At 39.7% G+C, this 25,711-nt stretch overlaps 1 protein-coding gene across 2 annotated transcripts in view; it reads right to left on the reverse strand.

Moving 5' to 3' along the window:
* Positions 1 to 24,201, reverse strand: part of lsp1a (lymphocyte specific protein 1 a) — a 38,829-nt gene extending 14,628 nt beyond the window's left edge. Inside the window, exons 1-6 of one of the 2 annotated variants that reach the window (XM_062991047.1) lie at positions 23,909 to 24,201; positions 13,042 to 13,188; positions 7,750 to 8,131; positions 7,513 to 7,655; positions 6,124 to 6,376; positions 2,140 to 2,280 (exon numbers count right to left, since the gene is read on the reverse strand). In XM_062991047.1, coding sequence (XP_062847117.1) covers positions 2,140 to 2,280; positions 6,124 to 6,376; positions 7,513 to 7,655; positions 7,750 to 8,131; positions 13,042 to 13,188; positions 23,909 to 23,967 — 1,125 coding nt within the window. In that variant the 5' untranslated portion in view covers positions 23,968 to 24,201. Of the gene's footprint in view, positions 1 to 2,139; positions 2,281 to 6,123; positions 6,380 to 7,512; positions 7,656 to 7,749; positions 8,132 to 13,041; positions 13,189 to 23,908 lie in introns of both variants that reach the window. The other variant, XM_062991037.1, reaches the window with a different exon arrangement.
* Positions 24,202 to 25,711: the final 1,510 nt, after the last annotated feature.

Raw genomic sequence — 25,711 nt, forward strand, 5'->3', positions numbered from 1 at the left:
CATCTACAGTCCATTATATTATTAAAAGTTAGATAATCCAAAGAAACATCTGTGTCTAAGAGGCATTTTTGAAAACCAATATTAAATATATTAATGCTACAACTATATACACTAGTGAGGCCTGACCCTCTGTTAGCACATGCTTCAATGGAAAGTATAAGACTCAAGGAAATATATTGTACAAAGAAACTGACATGATAAATTTCACAAATGCCATTATTTGCCTTTTATAATGCCAATAACCAAGAACTTGTAAAATAAATGTATTTGTAAAGGATTCAACATATGTCCCTAAATGCTATGCTGATTACATGATGTGTAATAAATAGATTTGAGAAAATTCAAAACTAAAGCATATGTAGAGTATACAAGTGAGGAATGCATACCCAAACACACCAGTAGGAGTTTAAAGGAGTTCAATGATTATTTTGGCATTTTTGATAATGTATGCTTAATCTTAATCATAGCACAGATGTTTGTAATGTAGAAACACAATAAAGCCACATTTACACAAACACACAAACAAAGGCTAATGTTAATCACACATGATGAACGCTAATCCTAGAAAGTACTGCAATATGTTGTTGGTAGGACAAAACAAACTGCAGAAAGACCACACAGCATGAGGTTAACCGTGACTTATGCAGGCAGTATTAGACCATCATGTAAAATGAATCAGACAGAGAACACAAAGTGAACACAAGCAGTCACTCACACATCAAAGCATATCAACCTTCTACTTCACATGCATGTTATGTGTATTCAATAATGTCTACAAAGGCAGTGTAAACACTCAAAAAGTCAAATGACACACATCAACCCACAAACATGCAACTTACAAGTTTAATTAGAATATCTGGAAAAACAAATGTGCAAATTAATTCAATTTAACTATACTTAAACTTTTATACAGGTTATACTTATATGCACTTATATGCAAATATACAGTTAATACTTACTGTATATATACTGGAAGTGTGTGTGGACAAAAATATGGGACACAATTTTTTAAAATGTTGGCATACATATTTAACAGTTTAGGGAAGCTCTTTACAGATCCAGCATCGTCTATAAAACCATGAAGAAAAGCTTGATTTAAAGAAACTCCAGTGGCCTACACACAGCCCTGATCTCATCCCTACTGAAATGCTTTGGAATGAACTGGAACATCAGCAGAGGCTTTCTTGACCAACATTGGTCCCCAATCATACAAATGCTCTTTTCCGCACAAAGATTCTCACATACATACTTTAAAGTCTGGTGAGAAGCCTTCTCAGAAGAATGACTGTTATTATGTTGTCTAGCTGTTGTTTAATACCATTTGTTTTTGAAATGGGTTGTCCAACAAGCTCATGGTCAGGTGTCCAAATACTTTTGGCCATGTAGTATATACTCTCACTGAGCACTTAAACCCATGGAACACTAAGAACTCATGTATTTTATGTGCAGTTGTTAGTCATTATATTACCTACATCTACCATAATGCACTTTGTTGGTATACAATAACTGTTGGTATACTGACTGTAGTCTATATGTTGCTCTGTACACTTGAAATGAAAAGGGATGACTATAATACCCTCATTGGCCAGATGCATTTTGAGTGATGGGCCATTCTCAGCACTGCACTGACACTAACATAGTAATAAGATGGAAGTGTGTTGTTCTGGAATGAGTGTAATGTAATGTTTACACTAACTCACCTCTTTATTAGAAACCCATACCCTGTTATGTACTGTTAGATACTAGAGCTATCCTTCTCCACTCTTTTATCACTGTACACTTTGTGGTCAAAGGATTTATATTTTTGGTTGGAGCATTGCTCCATCCATTTCCAGGACTAACATGAAAATGTTTAAAAATGTCAACAACAATGCTGCATGTAATGCACTTATACCAGAACAACACACACTACCATCACATTGCATTTTTAGTGTCATTTCAGTGCTGAGAATGATCTAAAAATCATCCAAATCTCATCTTTTCTGTGGGGGTCTTGTGGTGGTCTTTTTTATTGATGGATGGGGTAGAGGAGAATGACAAATTTACATATAAACAATAGTAGCAAAGTGCTCATTGAGTGTATAATGTATAATGACAGTGTACAATAGTATATTTTAGATGAAAAGTACTATAATATACCTTGTATGTGGGACTCTTTGGACTCAGTGGGTTAAATGATTCATCTTCATCCATGGAAGACATATTCATGTTCTTAATTCTCCTTTCAGCTGCCTCCATCCTCCTCCTCTCAATATCCTCCTTCATCTGCCTCTTTTCTTCCTGCAATTCATTTCATACACCAAACCTTAAGCATGCACATAATCAGAATCAGAATCAGAATCAGAATACTTTATTGATCCCCGAGGGGAAATTTCAGATGTTACAGTTGCTCAGATTGTATATATGTATTAAGAATATTAAAAGGTAAGAATATATTAAAAAGTAAAGTAAAGTAAAAATGCTCTTAAAATAAAGTGGCAAAACGCTCTTAAAATACACTTAAAACGCTCTTAAAATAAAGTGGCAGATGCAGTGGTGACATATATTGCACTATTTATGATACAACTATCATATTGCACGTATTGTAAGGTCTATTACTTAAGTGAGGAGTTGTAAAGTTTGATGGCCACAGGTAGGAATGACCTCCTGTGGCGCTCCGTGGTGCTTTTGGGTGGAATGAGTCTTTGACTGAACGTGCTTCTGCGTCTTTCCAGTGTGTTGTACAGCGGGTGAGAGGTATTGTCCATAATGGACTTCAGCTTAGACAGCATCCTCCTCTCTGACACTGTCGTCAGCGAGTCCAGCTCCACACCCACCACATCACTGGCCTTACGGATCAGTTTGTTCAGTCTGTTGGCATCTGCCACCTTCAGCCTGCTGCCCCAGCATGCAACTGCATAAAGGATAGCACTCGCCACCACAGACTCATAAAAGATCTTTAGCATAGTCCTGCAGATGTTGAAAGACCTTAGCCGTCTTAAAAAGTAGAGACGACTTTGGCCCTTCCTGTAGAGGGTTTCCGTGTTTTTACTCCAGTCCAGTTTATTGTCTATGTACACTCCCAGGTATTTGTAGTCCTCAACAGTGTCCACACTGACCCCATTGATGGACACAGGGGTCACCGGTGCCTTTTTTCTTCTCATGTCCACAACCAGCTCTTTTGTCTTTGTCACATTAAGCTGTAGATGGTTCAGCTCGCACCATGTGACAAAGTCCTTCACCGTAGCCCTGTACTCGTCCTCATCACCCTTGCTGATACATCCAACTATCGCTGAGTCATCAGAAAATTTCTGAAGGTGGCAGGTCTCAGTCCGATAGCTGAAGTCCGTGGTGTAGAGGGTGAAGAGGAAGGGAGAGAGAACAGTTCCCTGTGGTGTTCCGGTGTTGCTGATCACTCTGTCCGACACACCGTGCTGCAGGCGCACGTACTGAGGTCTGCCGGTCAGGTAGTCTGTAATCCAGGACACGAGGGGGGTGTCCACCTGCATCGCTGTCAGCTTCTCACCCAGAAGAGCCGGATGAATTGTGTTGAATGCACTGGAGAAGTCAAAAAACATGATCCTCACCGTGCTGGCTGGCTTGTCCAGGTGAGTATAGACTCGGTCAAGCAGGTAGATGATGGCGTCCTCAACTCCCAGACGTGGCAGGTAGGCGAACTGGAGTGTGTCTAGAAGTGGCTGGACTATGGGTCGGAGCTGGTCCAGGACTAGCCTCTCCATGGTCTTCATGATGTGGGACGTCAGTGCTACTGGTCTGTAGTCCTTGACGTCACTAGGGCGCGGCGTCTTCGGAATAGGAACGATGCAGGACGTTTTCCACAACACGGGGACACGCTGGAGACTCAGGCTCATGTTGAAGACATACTGCAGGACTCCACACAGCTGGGTGGCGCAGGCTTTAAGGACCCTGGGGGGGACCCCATCGGGGCCAGCAGCCTTGTTTGTGTGGAGTCTATTAAGCTGTCTCCTCACCTGGTCAGCAGTGATGTACACAGTAGGGGAGATTTGTGATAGGGGGTTGGAGGTGTGAGCTGGGCTATCACAGGAGGGGGGTAGACAATCAAGGATTGGAGGGAGGGTGAGTGGGGTGGGCTGCAGGGGACAGATAGCAGTGGAGTCGGGACGGGGGAGGGCAGGGCCTGCAGTGTCAAACCTGTTAAAGAACAGATTTAGTTCGTTGGCCCTTTCTTCACTGCCCTCTACTTCTCTGCTGTCGTTGGACCTGAAACCAGTGATGGTCCTCATTCCACTCCAAACCTCTCTCATGTTGTTCTGCTGTAGTTTACACTCCAGCTTTCTCTTGTAATTGTCTTTACCCTCTCTGATTGTGGTCTTTAGCTTCCCCTGGATCGTTCTCACCTCCTCTTTGTCTCCAGTTCTAAATGCCCTCTTCTTGTCGTTAAGGAGGGATTTAATGTCCTTCGTTACCCATGGTTTGTTGTTTGGGTAACACTTTACAGTCCTGGTTGGGACAATGGAGTCCACACAGAAATGTATGTAGTCTGTTATGCACTCATTGAGCCCGTCGATGTCCTCTCCGTGCGGCTCACAGAGTGCCTGCCAGTCTGTGGTCTCAAAACAGTCCTGCAGTACCTCATGAGTCCCCTCTGACCATCTCCTCACTGTCCGTGTGGTCACAGGTCGGCTCTTAACAATGGGCACATAACAGGGGCTGAGATGTACACTGGAGACCAAAACATTTTGTCATGCATTTATGGACACTGTTAATTTTAAAAGTTATTTAAAACTTTTATACAGTTGCAGTATAGTGATATGTTCTGTAAAATTACCTGATAATTTGGAATTTATTGTTTCCTTAATGTTTGTGAAATTTACAGCTCAAATTAGCTCTCAAACTTGATGCTCCCTCCACCGTGCCATACATTAGGTAAAGGGCAACAGGGCAACACTACAACCCACAGCTCCAATCTTATCTTATTGAGTCAAAAAATGTACTTTTAGAAAAGCAGTTAGCCAAGCCGCTCAGGTGGCGCAGCGGTAAAAAGAAACGCGCTGCAACCAGGGCTAGATTCTGAGAGCGTGGTATCGAATCCAGCCTTGCTTTACCGGTTCGAAGCTGAGTGGCTATATGAGCAACGATTGGCCGGTTGCTCATGTGGGGGGTAGGACAAAGAACCGGATGTGGGTCTCTCTCTGTCAGAATGCGATTGCGTTCTCTGCCGGCTGATTGGAGGCGCTTACACAGAGATGGGAGAGGGTGCCCTTAGGGTGTGTCTCTCCGCATGCAACGCTAGGTGGCGCCAAACTCGTCAATGTGTGGGTGGCAAAGATGCATCTGGCTGCTGCTCGTGTTTCGGAGGGGATACGGGTTAGCTTCAATCACCTCTGTCAGGGCAGGGTTCGGCATAGACAGAGAGGAAGCACGATGCTAATTGAACAATTGGATGCGCTAAAAGGGGAGAAAAAGGGGTAAAAAAAAAAAAAAATAAAAAAATAAAAACAGTTAGCCCAATGGTTCACCAATTCTTTTGTTGAGCTTGGACTGTTTAGTGATTTAGTGCGTTTAATTGAGAAATTAATAGTACAATCAATTGTGTTTTATTAGCAGGCTGGTTATACTGGTCTGTTATAATGCTTGAATAAAGATCAGGCCAGGTACCTTATGCACAAATCTAGGTAATGTCAGAGGGTTCACAAAATTGTATTTTAATAGTATACAGTAAGGGTGGCATGATGGCTCGGTGGGTAGCACTTTCCCCTCACAGCAAGAAGGTCCTGGGTTCGATTCCCAGGCGGGGCGGTCCGGGTCCTTTCTGTCCAGAGTTTGCATGTTCTCCCCGTGCCTGTGTGGGTTTCCTCCGGGAGCTCCGGTTTCCTCCCCCAGTCCAAAAACATGCAGTCAGGTTAACTGGAGACACTGAACTGCCCTATAGGTGAATGGGTGTGTGTATGTGTGGGTGTGTGTGTGTGTGTGTGTGTGTCTGCCCTGCGATAAACTGGCACCCCATCCAGGGTGTTACTGTGTGCCTTGCACCCATTGAAAAGCCCCACGACCCTAATTGGATAAGCAGTTAAGAAAGTGAGTGAAGGAGTATACAGTAAAATGGTTGTGTTTAACTAGCCATGAAAGTATATGTATTTGTGTTGAATATATTTCTTTTACCTCCTCCTTTGCTAGGCGCTGTTGCTCCTCCTCTTCCTTCCTGTGCTCCTCTTCCTCACGGACTCTTCGACGCTCCTCCCTCTTTTTCTTCAACTCCTCCAGCTCCAACTCGGCCTCGGCCTGCCGTTGACGTAGCTGCTCCAACTCCTGACTCTCTTTCTCCTGGTGGCTCCGCCGGATCTTCTCTAGCTTCTGCTCTGTTTCTACATTGCTCACGGCCTGTTCCCTCGGCTCTGAGCTCTGCCCCATGATCCTGCTGGAAAAAAGCATGAGGAAGAGGGTTCATGAAATATCGGTCACAGCATGCTGTCATGGAAGTTCCCTGGAAGGAGTCCATGTATAATAACATGACATCAGCCTCTTTATTTAGGTGCTTTCAGGAAATAGACACAGATTTCTGTAAACTTTTTAAGGCCCTGAAGGCCTTGTATGGTTAATCATTAATTTTTTATTTCATTTTGCCCCTTTTTCTCATGATCTAGTTGTTTCTGATTCCCTATTATTTTTCCTCTGCCTCCGTTCTGGCTGAGGGAGCCACAGACTTCTAGCTAACATGTGTGCAGGCGCTTGGCGCTTCCTTTTACCAATCAGAGACAAGTTTTCACACAGAGCCAGACCGAAAGTTATGCTATGCTCTGTTTAATCCACCCCCACTTCTGTTGGCACCTTTCACATATCACAGTGGCAACAAAAATTAACCCAATATGATCTTTCCTCTCTCAGGCCAGTTGTGTCTGTAGGATGCCAAATTTTTATGCTTTTAAATGATTTTATACATTATGTTATATATTTCTTTTTGTTTTAACATTTATTTTAGGTGATTTTGTGCTTTTTTATTGTTTTTAGGGATTTTTGCCGCTCAGGTGGTGCAGCGGTAAAATACGCTAGCACACCAGAGCTGGGATTTCGAATACATGTGTTGTTCACAGGGTAGGATAAAGCCGGAGAGGGACCTAATAACTGTTGCAATAACGACCTCTGCTGGCTGGTTGATGGCATCTGCACAGAGTCGAGGAATAATGCGTTGATCAGGGTGTGGCTCTCCGTACACAAAGCTGATCAGCATATGAACACGTGCAGGTGAAAAGATGCAGTCAGCTACTGCACACGTGTCGGAGGGGGCGTGTGACAGTCTCGCTCTTCTCAATCGGTCAGCTCCAGTAGAGAGGAAGCATAATGCAATTGGGACGCGCTAAAATCAGGTCCACAGATACTCTGTTTTATTTTTCTCTGACCTCTCAAAAATGTAGTGGATACTTCAAATTTCAACTGTGAGTATCTTTAAGTGTGTGGTGCTCTGTTGTGGACCGGCACTTTGTCCAGGCCTTACAATGAAGCAGTGAGTAAATAAATAAACAAACATTTCTCCTGTAATAACTCAAAAGTCACCTTGAAGTCTTTCTCATTTTAAGCAGATGTGATGTCACTTCCTCACTAGCAGTATCCTCATTGTTGGCAGCGGGCATTTTTTCTTGCTGCAAAAAAACTTTGGATGTATACGAGACCTTCACTTCTTTTTTAATTTCTTTTACCTAGAAATGAAAACCATAAAAAACACAATAGAATTATATTGTTACATATCCAGGTTTTACAACAGATTTAAAAAACATAATTTTTGTTTTTTACCTTTTCCTCTGTGTGTGGTTTTTGCTGTTCCGTCTGCCTCTTGTTAACTGACAATACATCTTCCTTCCATTCTGTCTCTCTGTCCCTGAGATTGCTTGGCTTTTCTCCAAACACCATGTATTTCTCACTGCTCTTCTGTACTGGCCTGTATTCCTTCTCTTTTCCCACATCTCCCTTATGGTGTTGATTTAGCACAGTGGAACTAATTTTCACTCTTCGGCTTGCCCCGTTCATGGTTCTCTCCACCTCCATGTCCTCCTCTTTAGGATCATTCTCCTCCTGACGGGCCCGCCTGTCCCTCTCCACTCTTTGAGTCCAGTCACTGAATCCTTCATCTTCCTCCAGAGCACCAGAGCTTCTGGGTTTCAGCTCACTCTCATAGCTGTACACATACACATTAGCCAAAAGTGTCAGTTAAATCGAACCGTTTCAGATGTGTTGCACATTGTGAAATTTCAGTAGGGAGTAAGTATAATTTTTCAACTGTTAGAAAATCTGTCAGATTTCACAGAGGAGACTTAAGGTCTGTTATTCAAAGGCAGCAAAACAGGAGACTTTGCCAACTTTTTGTGTTGCCAAAACAAAATAGATCTCAGTGTCTCAAAGGTGTGAGTTAATAAATCTTGTGAGAATCAGACTGAGATGAAAGGAGAAAAAAGAAATCAAAGGGATCAGTAAAGAGAATGGAAAATAGAGATACTTCTGTGGGGATCATGGGGTTAGGTGGAAGATGGGGAGATGTGATTTTTTTTTTAGATTCAGATATTATATGTTTGCAGAAAAAACTCAGTCAACCAGCCTGCAAAATAGCCTAACAATAGCCCAACAGAATTTAACCTCTTTAAATTCACACATGCAAACTATTGCTATCTTTTGGTATCCTTTCCTTGTTTGTGCAGAGTATCTCTAAACGTTTTGAACAACTCCTTTGACTCTTTTGCCATATTTTTATGTAGGTAGGTATCGTAGGTAGTATTTGATGTGTTTTATCTCAAGCACACCTGATACAACTAATGAAGTCCTTGATTTACAACACCTGATTTGCAAACATGTGGTCTTATGAGCGATTCTTTTCAGGGGGTTAAATAATTCTGGGATTAAAGGTGACATTTTGTGTTGTTATACTACAACCCCAAATCAGAAAAAGTTGGGACAGTATGGACAATGCAAATAAAATAAATGCAGTGTTCCTTACATTTACTTTGACTTTTATTTGATTGCAGACAGTTTGAACCCAAGATATTTTATGTTTTATCTGCTCAACCTAATTTTATTTATTAATAAACATCCATTCCTGCATTTCAGGCCAGCAACACATTCCAAAAAAAGTTGGCTTTCATAACAAAAGTAGCATCCAGGAAGGACTCCTCCAGGAAGTCTCTGATAAGCAAAGATGGCCAAAGGATCTCCAGTTTGTCAACAAATGTGTGAGAAAATTATTGAAATATTTTAAAACAATGTACCTCAAAGAAAGATTGAAGGGGATTTGCATATTTCTCCCTCTACAGTGCATAATATCATTAAATCATTTAAGGAATAGGGAGGAATTTCAGTGCGTAAAGGCCAAGGGTGCAAGCTCAAGCCTGTGATCTTCGATCATTCAGACGGCACTGCATCAAGAACCACCACGCAACAATAACTGATATAACCACATGGGCAAGAGACTATTTTAGTAAACCGTTGTCAAGCACTACAATAGAAACTTACATGTACAAATGCCACTTTACTGTGCAAAAAAGAAGCCTTATGTTAACCATGTCCAGACTTGACTTTTGTGGGCTTGGAGGTTCATAATGTCTGCAATTAAATAAAAGTCAAAGTGAATGTAATTTTTTATTATATGCATTTTCCATGCTGTCCCACCTTTTTCTGATTTGGGGTTGTATTTGTGTTGAGCTGTTTAAATTGTTCTTGCTTGATTGGATCATTACAAATAGCTTTAGACAGTAGTTGTTTGTTAAAGTTTAGTAGATGGGGTTTCTCATCAACATAACATTAGGTGAATATAAAAAAGATCAAATTCTTCACTAAGAATAGACCCCTGTCAACAGATTTCTAATGCCAAAATGTTTCCTAACACTGTAAAAAACATGTATGTAATTCAAATAGTTTAAGATTTGGTTCTGCAATTTTAGGTGGAAAATGTTAAAATCATGCAGAGTGTAAAGGGTTAAATAGTTATTAGCCTGCTATGGGCCTTATTATACTTGCTGGGAGTCACAGTCGGTTCACAGGCATGCACATTGCACTTTTTAAACATGGTTTTACAGTGCCTTGCAAAAGTATTCAGCCCCCTTGAACTTTTCAACCTTTTGCCACATTTCAGGCTTCAAACATAACGATATGAAATTGTAATTTTTTGTGAAGAATCAACAACAAGTGGGACACAATCGTGAAGTAGAACGAAATGTATTGGATATTTTAAACTTTTTTTAGAAATAAAAAACTGAAAAGTGGGGCGTGCAATATTATTCAGCCCCTTTACTTTCAGTGCAGCAAACTCACTCCAGAAGTTCAGTGAGGATCTCTGAATGATCCAATGTTTACCTAAATGACTGATGGTGATAAATAGAATCCACCTGTGTGTAATCAAGTCTCCGTATAAATGCACCTGCTCTGTGACAGTCTCAGAGTTCTGTTTAAAGCGCAGAGAGCATCATGAAGACCAAGGAACACACCAGGCAGGTCCGAGATACTGTTGTGGAGAAGTTTAAAGCCGGATTTGGATACAAAAAGATTTCCCAAGCTTTAAACATCTCAAGGAGCACTGTGCAAGCGATCATATTGAAATGGAAGGAGTATCAGACCACTGCAAATCTACCAAGACCCGGCCGTCCCTCTAAACTTTCAGCTCAAACAAGGAGAAGACTGATCAGAGATGCAGCCAAGAGGCCCATGATCACTCTGAATGAACTGCAGAGATCTACAGCTGAGGTGGGAGACTCTGTCCATAGGACACAATCAGTCGTACACTGCACAAATCTGGCCTTTATGGAAGAGTGGCAAGAAGAAAGCCATTTCTCAAAGATATCTATAAAAAGTCACCTGGGAGACACACCAAACATGTGGAAGAAGGTGCTCTGGTCAGATGAAACCAAAATCGAACTTTTTGGCCACAATGCAAAACGTTATGTTTGGCGTAAAAGCAACACAGCTCATCACCCTGAACACACCATCCCCACTGTCAAACATGGTGGTGGCAGCATCATGGTTTGGGCCTGCTTTTCTTCAGCAGGGACAGGGAAGATGGTTAAAATTGATGGGAAGATGGATGGAGCCAAATACAGGACCATTCTGGAAGAAAACCTGTTGCAGTCTGCAAAAGACCTGAGACTGGGACGGAGATTTATCTTCCAACAAGACAATGATCCAAAACATAAAGCAAAATCTACAATGGAATGGTTCACAAATAAACGTATCCAGGTGTTAGAATGGCCAAGTCAAAGTCCAGACCTGAATCCCATCGAGAATCTGTGGAAAGAGCTGAAAACTGCTGTTCACAAACGCTCTCCATCCAACCTCACTGAGCTCGAGCTGTTTTGCAAGGAAGAATGGGCAAAAATTACTGTCTCTCGATGTGCAAAACTGATAGAGACATACCCCAAGCGACTTGCAGCTGTAATCGCAGCAAAAGGTGGCGCTACAAAGTATTAACGCAAGGGGGCTGAATAATATTGCACGCCCCACTTTTCAGTTTTTTATTTCTAAAAAAAGTTTAAAATATCCAATACATTTCGTTCCACTTCACGATTGTGTCCCACTTGTTGTTGATTCTTCACAAAAAATTACAATTTCATATCGTTATGTTTGAAGCCTGAAATGTGGCAAAAGGTTGAAAAGTTCAAGGGGGCTGAATACTTTTGCAAGGCACTGTATGTTGCAGGATTGCATAATTACTGTATGTATTAAGGTGGAAGAAGTCATGCTCGGCTTGCCTAATTGCAAGTAAATGTAAAGTTAAATGTAAAGTGAATACAGAAATATAATCACACCATAGTCACTTACTCTTTTCACTTTTTTCAATAGGAGACAGAACTAACATTTCATTTCCTTTTTTTCGGTCATGGTTAATTATGCTGTCTTAGACTTTTGGCCATGGCTGGCTATGGCACATTTAGATGCTTTGTGGCATGTAACTTTAAAGTCAAAAGTAAATTACCAGTTTCAACACTGTGTATACCTAGACAGTTAGGTAAGAGTTTTTATTTTGTAGCATGCCAAGGTACTTTTGTTCCACCACTTAGAAGCCCTAGGAGGTATTCATTAAAAAAGATTGATAAGATGGACAGCACTGCTGCTACATATAACCACTTTACAAGAGTTTAGGTCCAGTTAATGGGCAGTGAAGCATGAACAGACTCCATGGAGGGAAAAAAGTTCATAGAGCCCACATACCTTTAGTCATATGAATACAAATAATGAGTAATAAAATCATGAAGTGACGTAATTCAGTCTATAAATTAATGCCAGCCTTCAAAGGCAACCTGAAAAGCAGATGTGTTTTTGAGGTGTTGCAGTGGTTATGTCTCTTGCCACATAGCAACTAGACCTCAATAACAGACAATGCAGACAACATCTGATATGGCTTAAGATGTGATATGATACTGTCTGATATATTAAAAAAGCAAAGCACATAGTACACTGTTTATTAAGGCGTGTTAAATAAATTTATTCTATAAGTCTTGGCACATGTGGCTTTTGAAAAAAAGTAGTTTTCTGGCAAGGCTTTCTAAAAGATTTTGAAGCATTTGTGAGGTTAGACCCAGATGTTGGACAATAACTATTTCGTCCAAAGGTGTTCTGCTGGGATGGGCTCGGGGTTCTGTGCTTGAATGCTGTTACTATTATTATTAGTAGTAGTAGCAGTAGTAGTAGTGGTAGTAGAACTAGTAGTAGTGGTGGTGGTAAAGTAAAACAGCAACTTTATTATAGTTCCTTAAGGACTCAAAGCCAAGATTTCTCTATGATCAAATAATCATTAAAGGGTGCTCCTGCACAATGTGTTCTCCAATTTGAATGCTAATCTTAAAAAGCTGTCTTTTCTACTTTCGAAATCTAAGGAGTATGAGACAGGCAGACCATAATTATTTTGTTTTGGTACAGAATGAACTGTGTTGAGTGCTAGCACAGCCATGCACCTCTTTCCCAAGATGGGCCATGCTACAAATTCTTCACTGCTTTGGTAATAGTAAATAGTCTCTGGTTTCATGTCATAAAAGATTTAGTGGAAGGGATCAAAAAAAAGATGAGTACAGCAACTAAGACCATTTATAATAATGGTTTAAAACTTACAGAGACTCCTCAGTTGGTCCTGAACAATCCTGAGGAGATCCAACAGATCCAGATAGACTGTGTTCCCTCCTGAAAGACTCTCGAGCCCGGCGGCGTCGCTCCCTCTCAATTTCCTCTGCATCCTCAATGCTGCGCTGAGCCGTCACTCTGAAGGAAGAGATCATAAAACTCTTTACTTACTAAATATGCAAATCCTATATCAAGCTGACCCCAGAAACACATTGTTAATGCCAAATTCTGCTCGGATTGCAATTGAGGTCATACGTGCACCTCCTAGTCCCATTCTTATATATAGCTATGTGCATTGTACATTTTATAACTGCATGTTATTAAGAACATAATGTATGGTGTTTAAACTGTATATAGACTCAAAAGCCGTAGCCTAGTGGTTAAGGTACTGGACTAGTAATAAAAAGGTTGCTGGTTCAAGCCCCACCACTGCCTGGTTGTTGCTGTTGGGGCCTTGAGCAAGGCCCTTAACCCTCAATTGCTCAGACTGTATATTGTAACTGTAATGTAAGTCGCTTTGGATAAAGGTGTCTGCTAAATGCTGAAAATGTAAATGTAAAAGTTTATAGACATTACTTCTTATTTGTCCTTTCAACCTCACCAACTACCGAATTCCAGATGGTGAAGTATAATTCTTCACTCTAAAACAAACCTTTACTGCTCCATAGACCAATAGTGATGCACTGTATTTCACTCCCACTTTGTGGATAATAAAATCCATAAAAAAAGATAGTTGGGCTTAAACCAGCAACCTTTTACTTAGTAGTCCAGTACTCTAACCACTGGCTTACCACAAAGTCTAGCATGACGTTGTGAGAAAAAATAAGTCATGGCAACTAGTAAGCTATAAAATGGAAATACTAGGTTTGCATTTTATAAAGCAAAGTTTTCAAAAAGACCAAAAGTTCAACTGCCCTAAATTTGTATATTGAGATGACTTTATGCTTTATATTTTGCATCCGTTAAACATTCTTCGTCTTTGGTTATTATATGAGATGTTTTGAATGTTGCATGTCTGCGTGGTTTTGATTAGACATTTTGTCATAAAGTTCTTGCAACTTCCAAGTGTGAGTCACCCACAGCATCTTGTAGAGATTCTAAACTATGGTCTGTTAAGTCTGCAGGATAAGAAAATAAGCAAATGGAACTTCTGCTCCAGGGTGAAACAACACATTCACACACACACACATACATATATACACTGACCAGCCATAACATTTAAACCACCTCCTTGTTTCTACACTCACTTTCCATTTTATCAGCTCCACTTACCATATAGAAGCACTTTGTAGTCCTACAATTACTGACTGTAGTCCATCAGTTTCTAGGGTTCAATGGTCAGGACCCCCACAGGACCACCACAGAGCAGGTATTATTTAGATGGTGGATGATTCCCAGCACCACAGTGACAATGACATGGTGGTGGTGTGTTAGTGTGTATTGTGCTGCTATGAGTGGATCAGACACAGCAGCGCTGCTGGAGTTTTTAAATACCGTGTCCACTCACTGTCCACTCTATTAGACACTACTACCTAGTTGGTCCACCTTGTAGGTGTAAAGCCAGAGACGATCACTCATCTATTGCTGCTGTTTGAGTTGGTCATCTTCTAGACCTTCATCAGTGGTCACAGGACGCTGCCCATGGGGCGCTGTTGGCTGGATGTTTTTGGTTGGTGGACTATTCTCAGTCCAGCAGTGACAGTGAGGTGTTTAAAAACTCACTCAGCTCTGCTGTGTCTTATCCACTCATACCAGCACAACACACACTAACACACCACCACCATGTCAGTGTCACTGCAGTGCTGAGAATGACCCACCCCCCAAATAATATCTGTTCTGTAGTGGTCCGGGGAGAGTCCTGACCATTGACGAACAGTATGAAAGGGGGCTAACAAAGCATGCAGAGAAACAGATGAACTACAGTCAGTGGTAAGTGGAGCTGATAAAATGGACAGTAAGTGTAGAAACAAGGAGGTGGTTTTAATGTTATGGCTGATTGGTGTATATATATATATATATATATATATATATATATATATATATATATATACATATTTATATATATATATATATATATATATATACATTATTCAACATTTTCTGAAGGTAGGTTTTTGCTAGGTTTCTTCAGGGAGAGTTTTGCCATCCAATGTTGAGTCACTGCTAAGGGATTTGTCAATAGCTACCATCTGGGAACCTAGGTGTCGCATTACAATACACACTAATCTGGCTTCTGGATCACTTAGGAATGTATATAGGTCACTAATGGGCCCTTAATGCGTACCAGACCATCTTTCTACCAGAGTCACAATCTGCTTCAGTGATTTTATTGCATGCCCTATGAACATGTATTGCACAGGAGGTCTTTAAAATATTACATAAGGCTCTGAGCCAAGCCCTTATTGCATTCTTAAATGAGCTATTTTGCTGTTAAAACATGGATTGTTGCCTGCTAAACAGTTTGGCTGGCCTTGGCACTATGCTATGTCTGACCAAGGCAAAACAAGGCCTGGGGGCATTCTCACAGGAAGAGAAAGTAGTCTGGGAACTGAGGGGAAGGGGTTAAAGGGTTACAAACCAGCTGGAGTGGCACAGCAGAAACCTATTTTTCTTCTCTTTTTTCCTTCAGTCAGTTATATTTCATATAACCCAATTTGTAAGTCATAGCATGGACATGGTTAAGCAGATTTAGATTTTTTTAAAAGATACACTAGATAAATAACAGTGTGTGGATATCTGTCCATGAGCTTATTGGACATACCATCCATTTTGGAATTTCTGCCCATACATTCAAAAGAACAGTTGTAAGGTCAGGCACTTATTGGCAAAGCAAAAGTAAAAGCATTTATTGGCAATGAGTCTGGTTGAAGCAACTCAACTCAAACAAATCTGACCATATTGTATATAATTTATTTACATTCCACAAACATACAACTTAGAACCAAGTAGTTCTCTAGACAGCTTAAAAAAGATCAGCCAGATAACAGCTTGTCCTTATTTACATTGACCACATGATGTATTTATTTGCTTTATGTTGATACTCATTTATCCATAGCAACACCAATTACTATAGAATTTTACAAACTTGTTTGTTTGTTTATTAGGATTTTATTAGGATTTGGTTACATTCATGACAGGAACGGTAGTTATTCACTACACAAGGTTTATCACTTCTCAAGGTTATATCAAACAAAGTCATGGACAATTTAGTGTCTCCAATTCACCTCACTTGCATGTCTTTGGACTGTGGGAGGAAACCGGAGCACCCAGAGTAAACCCACACAGACACTGGGAGAACATGCAAACTCCACACAGAAAGGACCCACCTGGGGATCGAACTCAGGACCTTCTTGCTGTGAGGCGACAGTGCTACCCACTTAGCCACCGTGCCGCCATTTTACAGATTAGAGCACAGAATTGTGGCATTAGACATTCATAGAACTAGGCTATTTATTATCTAGGTCATCATCCACAATTTCAACCCAAAGTTTACTAGACAAAACCTTGTAATCAGTAGGTTGTGATTATTTCCCTTCTGGCACAGGCCATGTAAGTGACATCATTTATTGAGATGAGGTCATTTATCCTGCCATAATTTGTCTAGCAGCCGCAAGCTCACAAATGGCGCTTTCATTTTATACCTGTCTGCAGAACCCTTTTCATTGAACCTCACTTTGTCATTTACAAAGCAGACTCAAAGCTGAGTTTGTAGAATCAAAAACGTTTTATTCTTATGCATTTCCTTCTACTCATGAACAAAGAAAAAAAGACAAGAAGCTGATTTCCGTTCAGTATGCATCACCTTTCTCGACACTGTTGACACAGCTTTATAAGCATAATGTATCTAAGCCCAGGGGCAGAATGGAGTGGAGGAGGCTTATCATTTGCTTTCACTCTAGGGGTAGGCTTATGACTATTGCTGCATTTGCTAATTCACAGCAAAACAAGTCTGAACCTGCAGAAGAAAACAATGATTCAATAGCTGCAAAGCCAGATTGGTTGGTAGAGGTGGAAATATCAAACTGAGCTAATTCCGGTGTTGATTTAATGTGTATATGTTTTTAACCCTTTGATGCACAACCTGGGTCAAAAGTGACCCAACTGAGTTTTTATTTTCTATATCTTTGCAATAAATTAATTTCGTAATTCAAGCTTCCATGAATTTTTCAATTAACTTGTTTTTGATCATCACAAATCCTTATTTCAGTTTTATATTTTTTGCTTTTTTAATAAAAATCATTTTTGTATCACTACCCTTCTAATGCACAACATGGGTCAAAAATGACCCTTATGTATTTACTAAGGAATTTGACAGGAACTCCTGACATTTGTAAGTGTTTGTAGTCAAAAACATATCTACTGATCTTTTGAAAGACAACCAAAGATTAGGTTCTTGAATCTTGAATATGTCCAATACTATTTGCTTGCTAGCTGTTTACATATTCTAGTATATATAGCTTTTATTAGCTAAGACAGCAAATACATGAATAACTGACAAATGTGCATATGAAAATATTCTTGAATGGATGAATATGGGTCATTTTTGACCCATGTTGTGCATTAGAAGGGGTTTGCTTAGCTTGTGCATCAAAGGGTTAACAGAGCTGGGTACTGACAAAGACATCTTAATAAAACATCCTTTAAATATGCACATACATTTTGTAAATGCATTTTGCATGGATCAATCAGTGTTTTCTGATGGAACTGGGCCTGCCACAACCCTGACCAGAAAAAAAGTGTTTTAAAAATGAAATGAAATAAAATGAAAAGAAATCAGATCATCTTAAGGGAAAGCCATGCAGATAAAAGTTTATGTGAAACTCTTTACACAGAGACACTGAAGACAAGAATCAAAATCAGGATCCCAGGACCCATGTTGCTTTGTAGCACTCACTAGTGTACTATCTTAAAGTAACACTGATATTTAAATCACTGTAATAAATATTAACCCTGTTAAAAACGACATTTAAATTTGTTAACAAAGTCTATTAAATGGCAAACAGGTAAGGGTAGCTATATTTTCCAGCAAGCAGGACAGGCTTTCACAAACAGAAATACATGTTGTATAAGCACATAAGTCATCAGATAAAAACGTAAAGACATTTAAGTTAACAAAGCATAAATATTGACTGTAAATGTATGTACAACTAAGATTTACTTTGGCTTTAAGTACAACTGAATTGCTGGCATTGCACTGGGAACTGACTAAAATGAATTCCAGATCCAGGAATCTACCTTGCTTTAAGAAAAGAAAAATAAATGACAAAATGAAGGATTTATTCACTTGCTCATCATTAGTATGGTGCCGGTACATTTCTAGAGGCTCTGAGTTTAGGTTGAAGATTTAACGTATTCAGTATTTACTGCATGTAAAGTCCCATGTGGCATTTAGAAACCATGTACACTTATTTAAATGATACCCAGGATTAAGCATGACAATGATTAACTTTTCAGATTTTTTACCTGTTCAAGCTGCCTAAAGGCATAGCAATGACCCTACTTCCTGAAAAACAGATTACTAAAACACAATGTTTTCAGTAAGTTAAGCCAACCATTTTTTGGCAACTAAAAACCAGTTGTACCATCCTGTTCCTGCAGCCTTTTTTCCCCCTAAGAAACCCATGATACACACCCTCTAGAGAGAATATCTTAATACCTTCTTTATTTCCGACCTTTGATTAAACAAAAAAAGAAAAATGTTCCCTTTTCAATAGCTGAGCACACACACATCCTCTGTCTAATATGCAGAGGCGTCTAAGGTTTTGAAGGCATTAAGTGTGTAAGTAGCTGAGACAGATTATGTCATCGTACTGAGACACATTTAAGACTGAAAGAGAGTTATTGAGCAACTGAACATCTCCCTGCTGACAGTGGAAAGCATAAACTCAACAAACTCTACACACAAAAGCAGAGCGGCTTATGGAAACTCAGAGCACCACGTTCAGCATATGGGAAATCCCACTCCAATAACTCTTAATTATTGCTACAAGCTTATAATTTAACAGTTAAAAAGAGATCTTTATGACAGAGCATAAATGGTATCTTTGAGTCTGCAGCTTTTTATTACACCATTTATTTTTTCTTCAAAGACATTTCGCATGCAAAATCCTTTTAATAGAATTTGTAGCAATCACTGGTTTAGCGATGTAGACATCTGGTGTGAACATATTTTCGGGGAAAAACGTGAACTTTAACCTAAACACAGAGTGATTAAAACACTCACCTTATGCTGCAACACTGACATTGTGGTGAAACACTAACTTTACAGCACAATGTTACTCTATTACTTTAATATTTCACCAAAAATTTTGTAATATTGTAGTGTACTGTAAAAAAAAAAAAAAGAAAGAAAAAAAGTGTGATTCACTCATTTACACGTATGGGAAGTTTGGAGTGCTGGATGTGAAATGGATGTTTTACCAAGTGTAAACCCACATAGACAAAACATGCCATGCGGAAATGTACAGAAAATGTAAAAATTTCACATCCCCTGAACACTGTATTTCCATTTGTCTTAAAACACTGCACGCTGCTTTTTTTTTTTTTTAGAAATAAAACATTACATCTTATGACACAGAATATCACTTAGTATGTAATTTAATTGCAAATCACCCCAAAACAAAGGGTTGTTAGGTGTATTTTGGTGTATCATAATGTCTTTTCTTGTATATCTGTCAGTATATTTGTTGACTGCACAACACTGAAGTTCTTTTAATCTTCTTATTCTTTAACTAGGTTACACATATTTTTGAGTGCAGTCATAAATAAGTTCCTTTTGTAACTGTGGCATAATAATATGTATACATTCTAAAACATAAACTGTGTATGCCTTTATGTATTTAGCAAGACTATTTATTAATCTAAACTAGCAACAATGACTCAAACCTCAGGAGGTAGTGTAAATAGTTAAGGCTGAGTACAGAGTGAGGGCTCTGTCCTTTAAACACCAGTCACCGTATTACGTCTGAGTGTCCAGACTCCCACAGAGCACAAAAGTGCACAGCCTATTTTTTTCAGCTTTAGCCTGAAACCACACAGATTCACTTGTCTAGCTGTGCGAGGGGTTTACTGAAAGACTTTACCAGCCAGCACAGTAGTAACCTAGTGAATTCCACTAGGTAAAGTCCACTAGTGTCTTAGTGCAGTGAATCATTTTAATTCATTTTCAGCATTTAGCGGACACTTTTATCTGAGACAGTATAAGGTCTAAGCAGTTACAGGTTAAGGGCCTTGCTCAAGGGCCCAAAAGTAGCAACCTGGCAGGGGTGGGGCTTGAACCAGTGATCTTTCAATTACTAGTCCAGTACCTTTACCACTATGCTACAAGGGCGGCACGGTGGCTAAGTGGGTAGCACTGTCGCCTCACAGCAAGAAGGTCCATGGTTCGATCCCCAGGTTTGGCGGTCCGGGTCCTTTCTGTGTGGAGTTTGCATGTTCTCCCCGTGTCTGCGTGGGTTTACTCCGGGTGCTCCGGTTTCCTCCCACAGTCCAAAGACATGCAAGTGAGGTGAATTGGAGACACTAAATTGTCCAAGACTGTGTTCGATATACCTTGAGAAGTGATGAATCTTGTGTAATGAGTAACTACCGTTCCTGTCATAAATATAACCAAAGTGTAAAACATGACGTTAAAAATCCTAATAAACAAACAAACAAACCACTATGCTACAACTGCCCTAATCAACACTGAATGGAACCAACAAGATCTTATAAGAGATTGACTTAACTAAAAGTGTTGTGATTTTCATGGTATGATAACCTTGTCAAATAAAGTAGCTTTGTGGTGTCACTGTATAAAGCAACAATTTATAATACACCTGCAAATGATGAATATGTACTAAATGCATTATCAAAATGAACATGCTGACTTGATTTTTATTTTAATATATTGTTTATGTTGAGCCTGTAATCTTGTAATGGATTTGTGCTTTGTCCTTTGTTTGGGGTGGTTTTCGCTATACCTATACCCTATACCCTGTCTTTATGGGACAGGCTTTGGGCCAAACAAACCTTAATCAGGAGGAAGCATTTACTGTAGATGAAAAAATAACAATTAACAGTAACAGACAAAAATCAGATCAGCATTTTTTCCAACCTCTCCTTGTTTACCTTCAGCTTTTAAAAAAGCTCAGTTTTATTAGAATGGCAGTTTATTCTCCCTTTAACACAAACACCACTGCCCCCACCTCCTGCATTCCTGCAGGTCTTATCACAGTATCGTAAACAGAAGAGAGGTCAGTGTAAGAGCCAAGGATGGATCAGGTCATGGCTCATTCCACAATGAAAGTGTTTGTTCATGTGAGCTGGAGCAGATTGATCTGGTTCTTGGTTTCCTCATTATTTAAAACCATTTTAATAAAAACTATTACCACAGCAGCTTAAACCTGTTCCGAATTCAGCAATTTTTATGCACATTTCACTAGGCAAACATTAAACACAGCTGTCATCTAAGGATGTCAATCTTTAAAATGACCACATAATCAAAGCTTGTGCAGACCACGGAGTCCTCTGACTAAGCCTATTCAATCCAGATCACTGTAATACATCATATGACCCTTCTGGCAAATTCTTGAGCGACATATTAATGAGGGGCCTTGAGCTCAGGAACAGATATTGTCTGCCTTTTAGTCCTGGTTTTACTCTGTTTCTTATCTGGTTTCTTTTATGACTAACTTCCCTATTTCCAATGTGTCGTAGTAAACACAACAGAACCCACACATTTTAGGTGGCATTTTCTTTCTGCAATTGGTTTTTCTTCAAGCAAAAGAAATGTTATCCTATGCACATATGTCAAAATTTTAGCCGAAAAGGGAACATGGCCAGACATTCCTGTGTTTAACCAATACATCATCCAAATCTCATTTTATCTTGTGCCATTTATTTTCATGGCATGTGAGTAACATAATGAAAAAATACATAGAAGTTCATATAGCATGTAAAGATTTATGGCCTTCATGTCTGGGCTATTAGGAATCATTCTGTGTCCAGTGTGCTTATTTACACACTGCATGCACGGAAATGGTTCTCAAAATGCTGTGAAGTGTTTGCACAACATCTAAAGGAATGAATGCATGCATCATTAGTAATGTGTCTTTTTTGCTGGTCCAAGTAATAAAAACGATGAATTTCGGCTATTTGACTGCAAGCCACATTGTTAACTGCAAGAAAGGACTGTTTTGGCAGCTCTAAAAAGCTCTGAAGAATGAATACACTCTCTGCAATGTAACCTGTGTATATTTCTACATTTGTCTTTGACAAAATCCACCTGGTCCACCTGAATTTAAAGCTTTCTGATATTTTTCTAACTGCAACTTGTTTCCATCATCCATCATCAATGCATACTGTTCAAATTTGGACAGTTATGTAATGTTTGTTCTACCTGTGATTCATGATTCATATGATTCATTTGTTCAATCTTGAGTAAGCACTTTATTCAAATCAGGTTTGCAACAGAGCCAATCCCGGAAGGACTAGACAGGCACCAGTTCATTGCAGAGCAACTTATGGCAGGAGAGGCAGTTTAATCCAACTCAATTATTCATTTATTTCCAGTCACTTTGTCAGGGTCAAACTGGGTCCAGAGCCTATCCCATGAACTCTGGGCAATGGTTCAATAGCAGGACATCATGTATTCATTCATAACATGTAGCCAATGCCACTTATGGCATGGTTTTAAAAATGAAAAAGTAAAAAAAACTGGAGATCCTTAAATGAAATGGATATGGACATGGTCAAATGTGCCATTTATACATAAACTATATTCAGAGGCAAGTAATGAATTTGTGTCCCTGAAGCTGATCAATACACATCCTCTGTTGACCATATTGACCATAGTGCTATTGTTATGTACTTTATGTTCCCCTTCCTAGGTATCTAAAGGAAAAAAACATGTCCTCTTAAGGTAAAAAAACATTGGTAACCTAAAAGACTAGTACCATTTAAGCATGATTTATGAGTGGTTGGAATTTAAAAGTGTAAGACTATTTGCTGAGAGACAGTTTTGTGACTATCACCCCAGGCAAAGGTCAATTGGTCAGTTTTCCCAAGTTGTAATAAATGAACTTTTAGACCCACTCAATTTTCACCTCACCCTCCCATGCCCACAACATTGCACAACCTCATAAAGAAACAATGCAAGTTTTTACAAGTGTTTACTAATGTTGAGAGAAAAGATAAGATAAGCAAGATAAGCATGTGGAAGCCGCTGGTGAACAATCAGATGTTTAAGCAATGTAAGGACCAACTAGAAAATACAATAAAACTAGCTTTCTCAAGATGTTTAAAGCATTTATTCATTTAGCCATTTTTATCAACCACTTTATTTTACTCAGAGTTGCGGTGGACCCACCACCATCCAGAAACACTGGGTGCCAATTTATTGCAGGACAACCAACACTCACACATCTACTCACAACACCTAGGAGCTATTAAGAGCAGCCAGATCACCATCTGAATTTTATGAGGTAGGAAAAAAAAACCACAAGAAAACATATCAGACTCTTGACAGATAGTAAATGTTGGTGAGGATTACTCCCAGGAACCCATTTGCTGTGCATCAGCCACTTTTCCAGCTATGCCTCCATGCCACTCATTGTTGCATTATACAGTATGAATCATTGCAAATACAGTGTAATGTTTAAATGTATTTAAATAGGTATAAAATGCTAAATGAAATGAAGCAAAATCATTATCCACATGGATAACAGAGAGTCATTACTATCTCAAATTACTTCTTTAAAAATTGAATGAATACTGTCCAACTCTCTTTGCCTCTTAAACTTTTCTAGGCTTCATTGTAAACAGTACTTTCAACTAAATTGTTAAATTACCCTGCATTTGAAATGATCTCTTTGCTCACCTCAGGAGATTCTGCAAGCCCTGCTTGCTAGAGTTTCGTCTCAGGATGGCACTTGACATCTTTCTTGCCTCTGCCGCTGGAGCACAGTACTTTTGTCTTCTGTTCACCAGAACTGTTTTCTTACTAGATTAGTAGAGCTGAAACAGTGGTTCTTTGTACTGAGGAATTTGTGTATTTGTATATTCCTTTGTGTCCTTATCAGGTTTGCAGAACTCCAAACAATAGCACCCTTCCTATTACTACTTCCTCTCAGGTCCTCTTCCTGCCGCTGCCTGGTGAAAATATCAAGCGAGGCTCACACTGTACCAGGTCTTTAGCTCTCTGAATGGCAGGATTTGGTCACAGCCTTTCTCCTCCCTCCCTCATCTCCCCTCCTCTCCTCCCTCTCTCCCTAGTTTCTACATGTGGTTTTCATTGAGGGAGCTCAGGCTGTACTTCAACATCTTTTCCCCTCCCTTCTTCAGTGCCGTGAGGTCATGTGGCTGTTCCTGAGAGAATTGTAAGATGATATCCTCCACCCTATGCCACTAATTCACCTCCTCAGCCCTAGGTCCCCTCAGCAGAACTCACACAGTCTTTTTCTCATCTTCTTTTTACAAAGGCATGCATGAAACAAAAGTTTTAAAACAAAACACAGCATGAATTATAGTGACAATTAATCTGCTAACATGGACACAGGTCATTGTATGCAGCCAGTGATGCATTAGTGCGTAAGTACTGTAAAGTGTTTTGGGAAATGTGATTATTTGATTAATCTGACTTGAAATGAAAGAAAGCAGTAAACATAAATTTATTAGCTTGTAAAATACAGATACACATATCTTTCACATTTGTAGTACGTCATTGTCAAACCAATTGCTGATAATAAGTACTTTTTTAAATATACCAAATTGTTGTATAATTACTCATACTCCACTGTGAATGGTTCAGTAAGGGGGAGTGTTCTGAAAGTGTGTGTAGTTCAGCAACTTTCACAAGACAGTAGACTGCACAGAAAGTCTGACCTCAGCCACTCTCTGCACAAAGGAGCATATGCAGGCAGTAGGAATTAATACTGATGATAAACAATAATGAAATGCAAAATGTTCAATTGATTTTTAAAGTTATGTAAATCTCCAGGAAAGAGTGCTGATTTGTATGTTTGTTGTGAAAGGCTTTGGATAGGTGCATCTGTAAATGTTTTACTTATTTCTGCAGTAGTAGAGACGAGTGCAATGACTGCTGCACAGCCATGACCACACAGGCTAGCTTAAGTAAACACAGCCATAATAACCCAGGACATGTTTTTAAAGCCCTTTTTGGCCAGTTTCATGTTAAATAAAAAAATATCTTTGTAACCTTGGTGATTTAAAGATGATTTGTCAAAATAAAGATCTAAAATTAGCGCCCAGGTGGTGCAGCAGGATATTCCGCTAGCACACCAGCGCCGAGATTCTGAACTCCTCGGTTCGAAACTCGGCATTGACACCGGTTGGCTGGGTGCCATCTAGCGGGCATAATTGGCAGTGCCTGCAGGGAGGGATGACCGGTCTATGTGGGCAGGGTCTTCAAACGCTGTGTAAGGACCCTGATTAGTGGATAGAAGTGCCTGTGCCAAGTGCACGGGTGGAAAAGGGGTCCGTTAAAGGCTGTGTGCGGGTCGGAGGAGGCGTGAACAGCAATGTCGCAGTAGCACTGCCGCCTTAAAACAAGAAGGTCCAGGGTTCGTTTCCTAGGTGGGGCAGTCTGGGTCATTTCTGTGTGGAGTTTATATGTTCTCCCTGTGTCTGCATGGGTTTTCTCCAGGTTCTCCGGTTTCTTTTA

The sequence above is a fragment of the Trichomycterus rosablanca genome, chromosome 1, assembly GCF_030014385.1.
Source record: "Trichomycterus rosablanca isolate fTriRos1 chromosome 1, fTriRos1.hap1, whole genome shotgun sequence".
Lineage (NCBI taxonomy): Eukaryota > Metazoa > Chordata > Actinopteri > Siluriformes > Trichomycteridae > Trichomycterus > Trichomycterus rosablanca.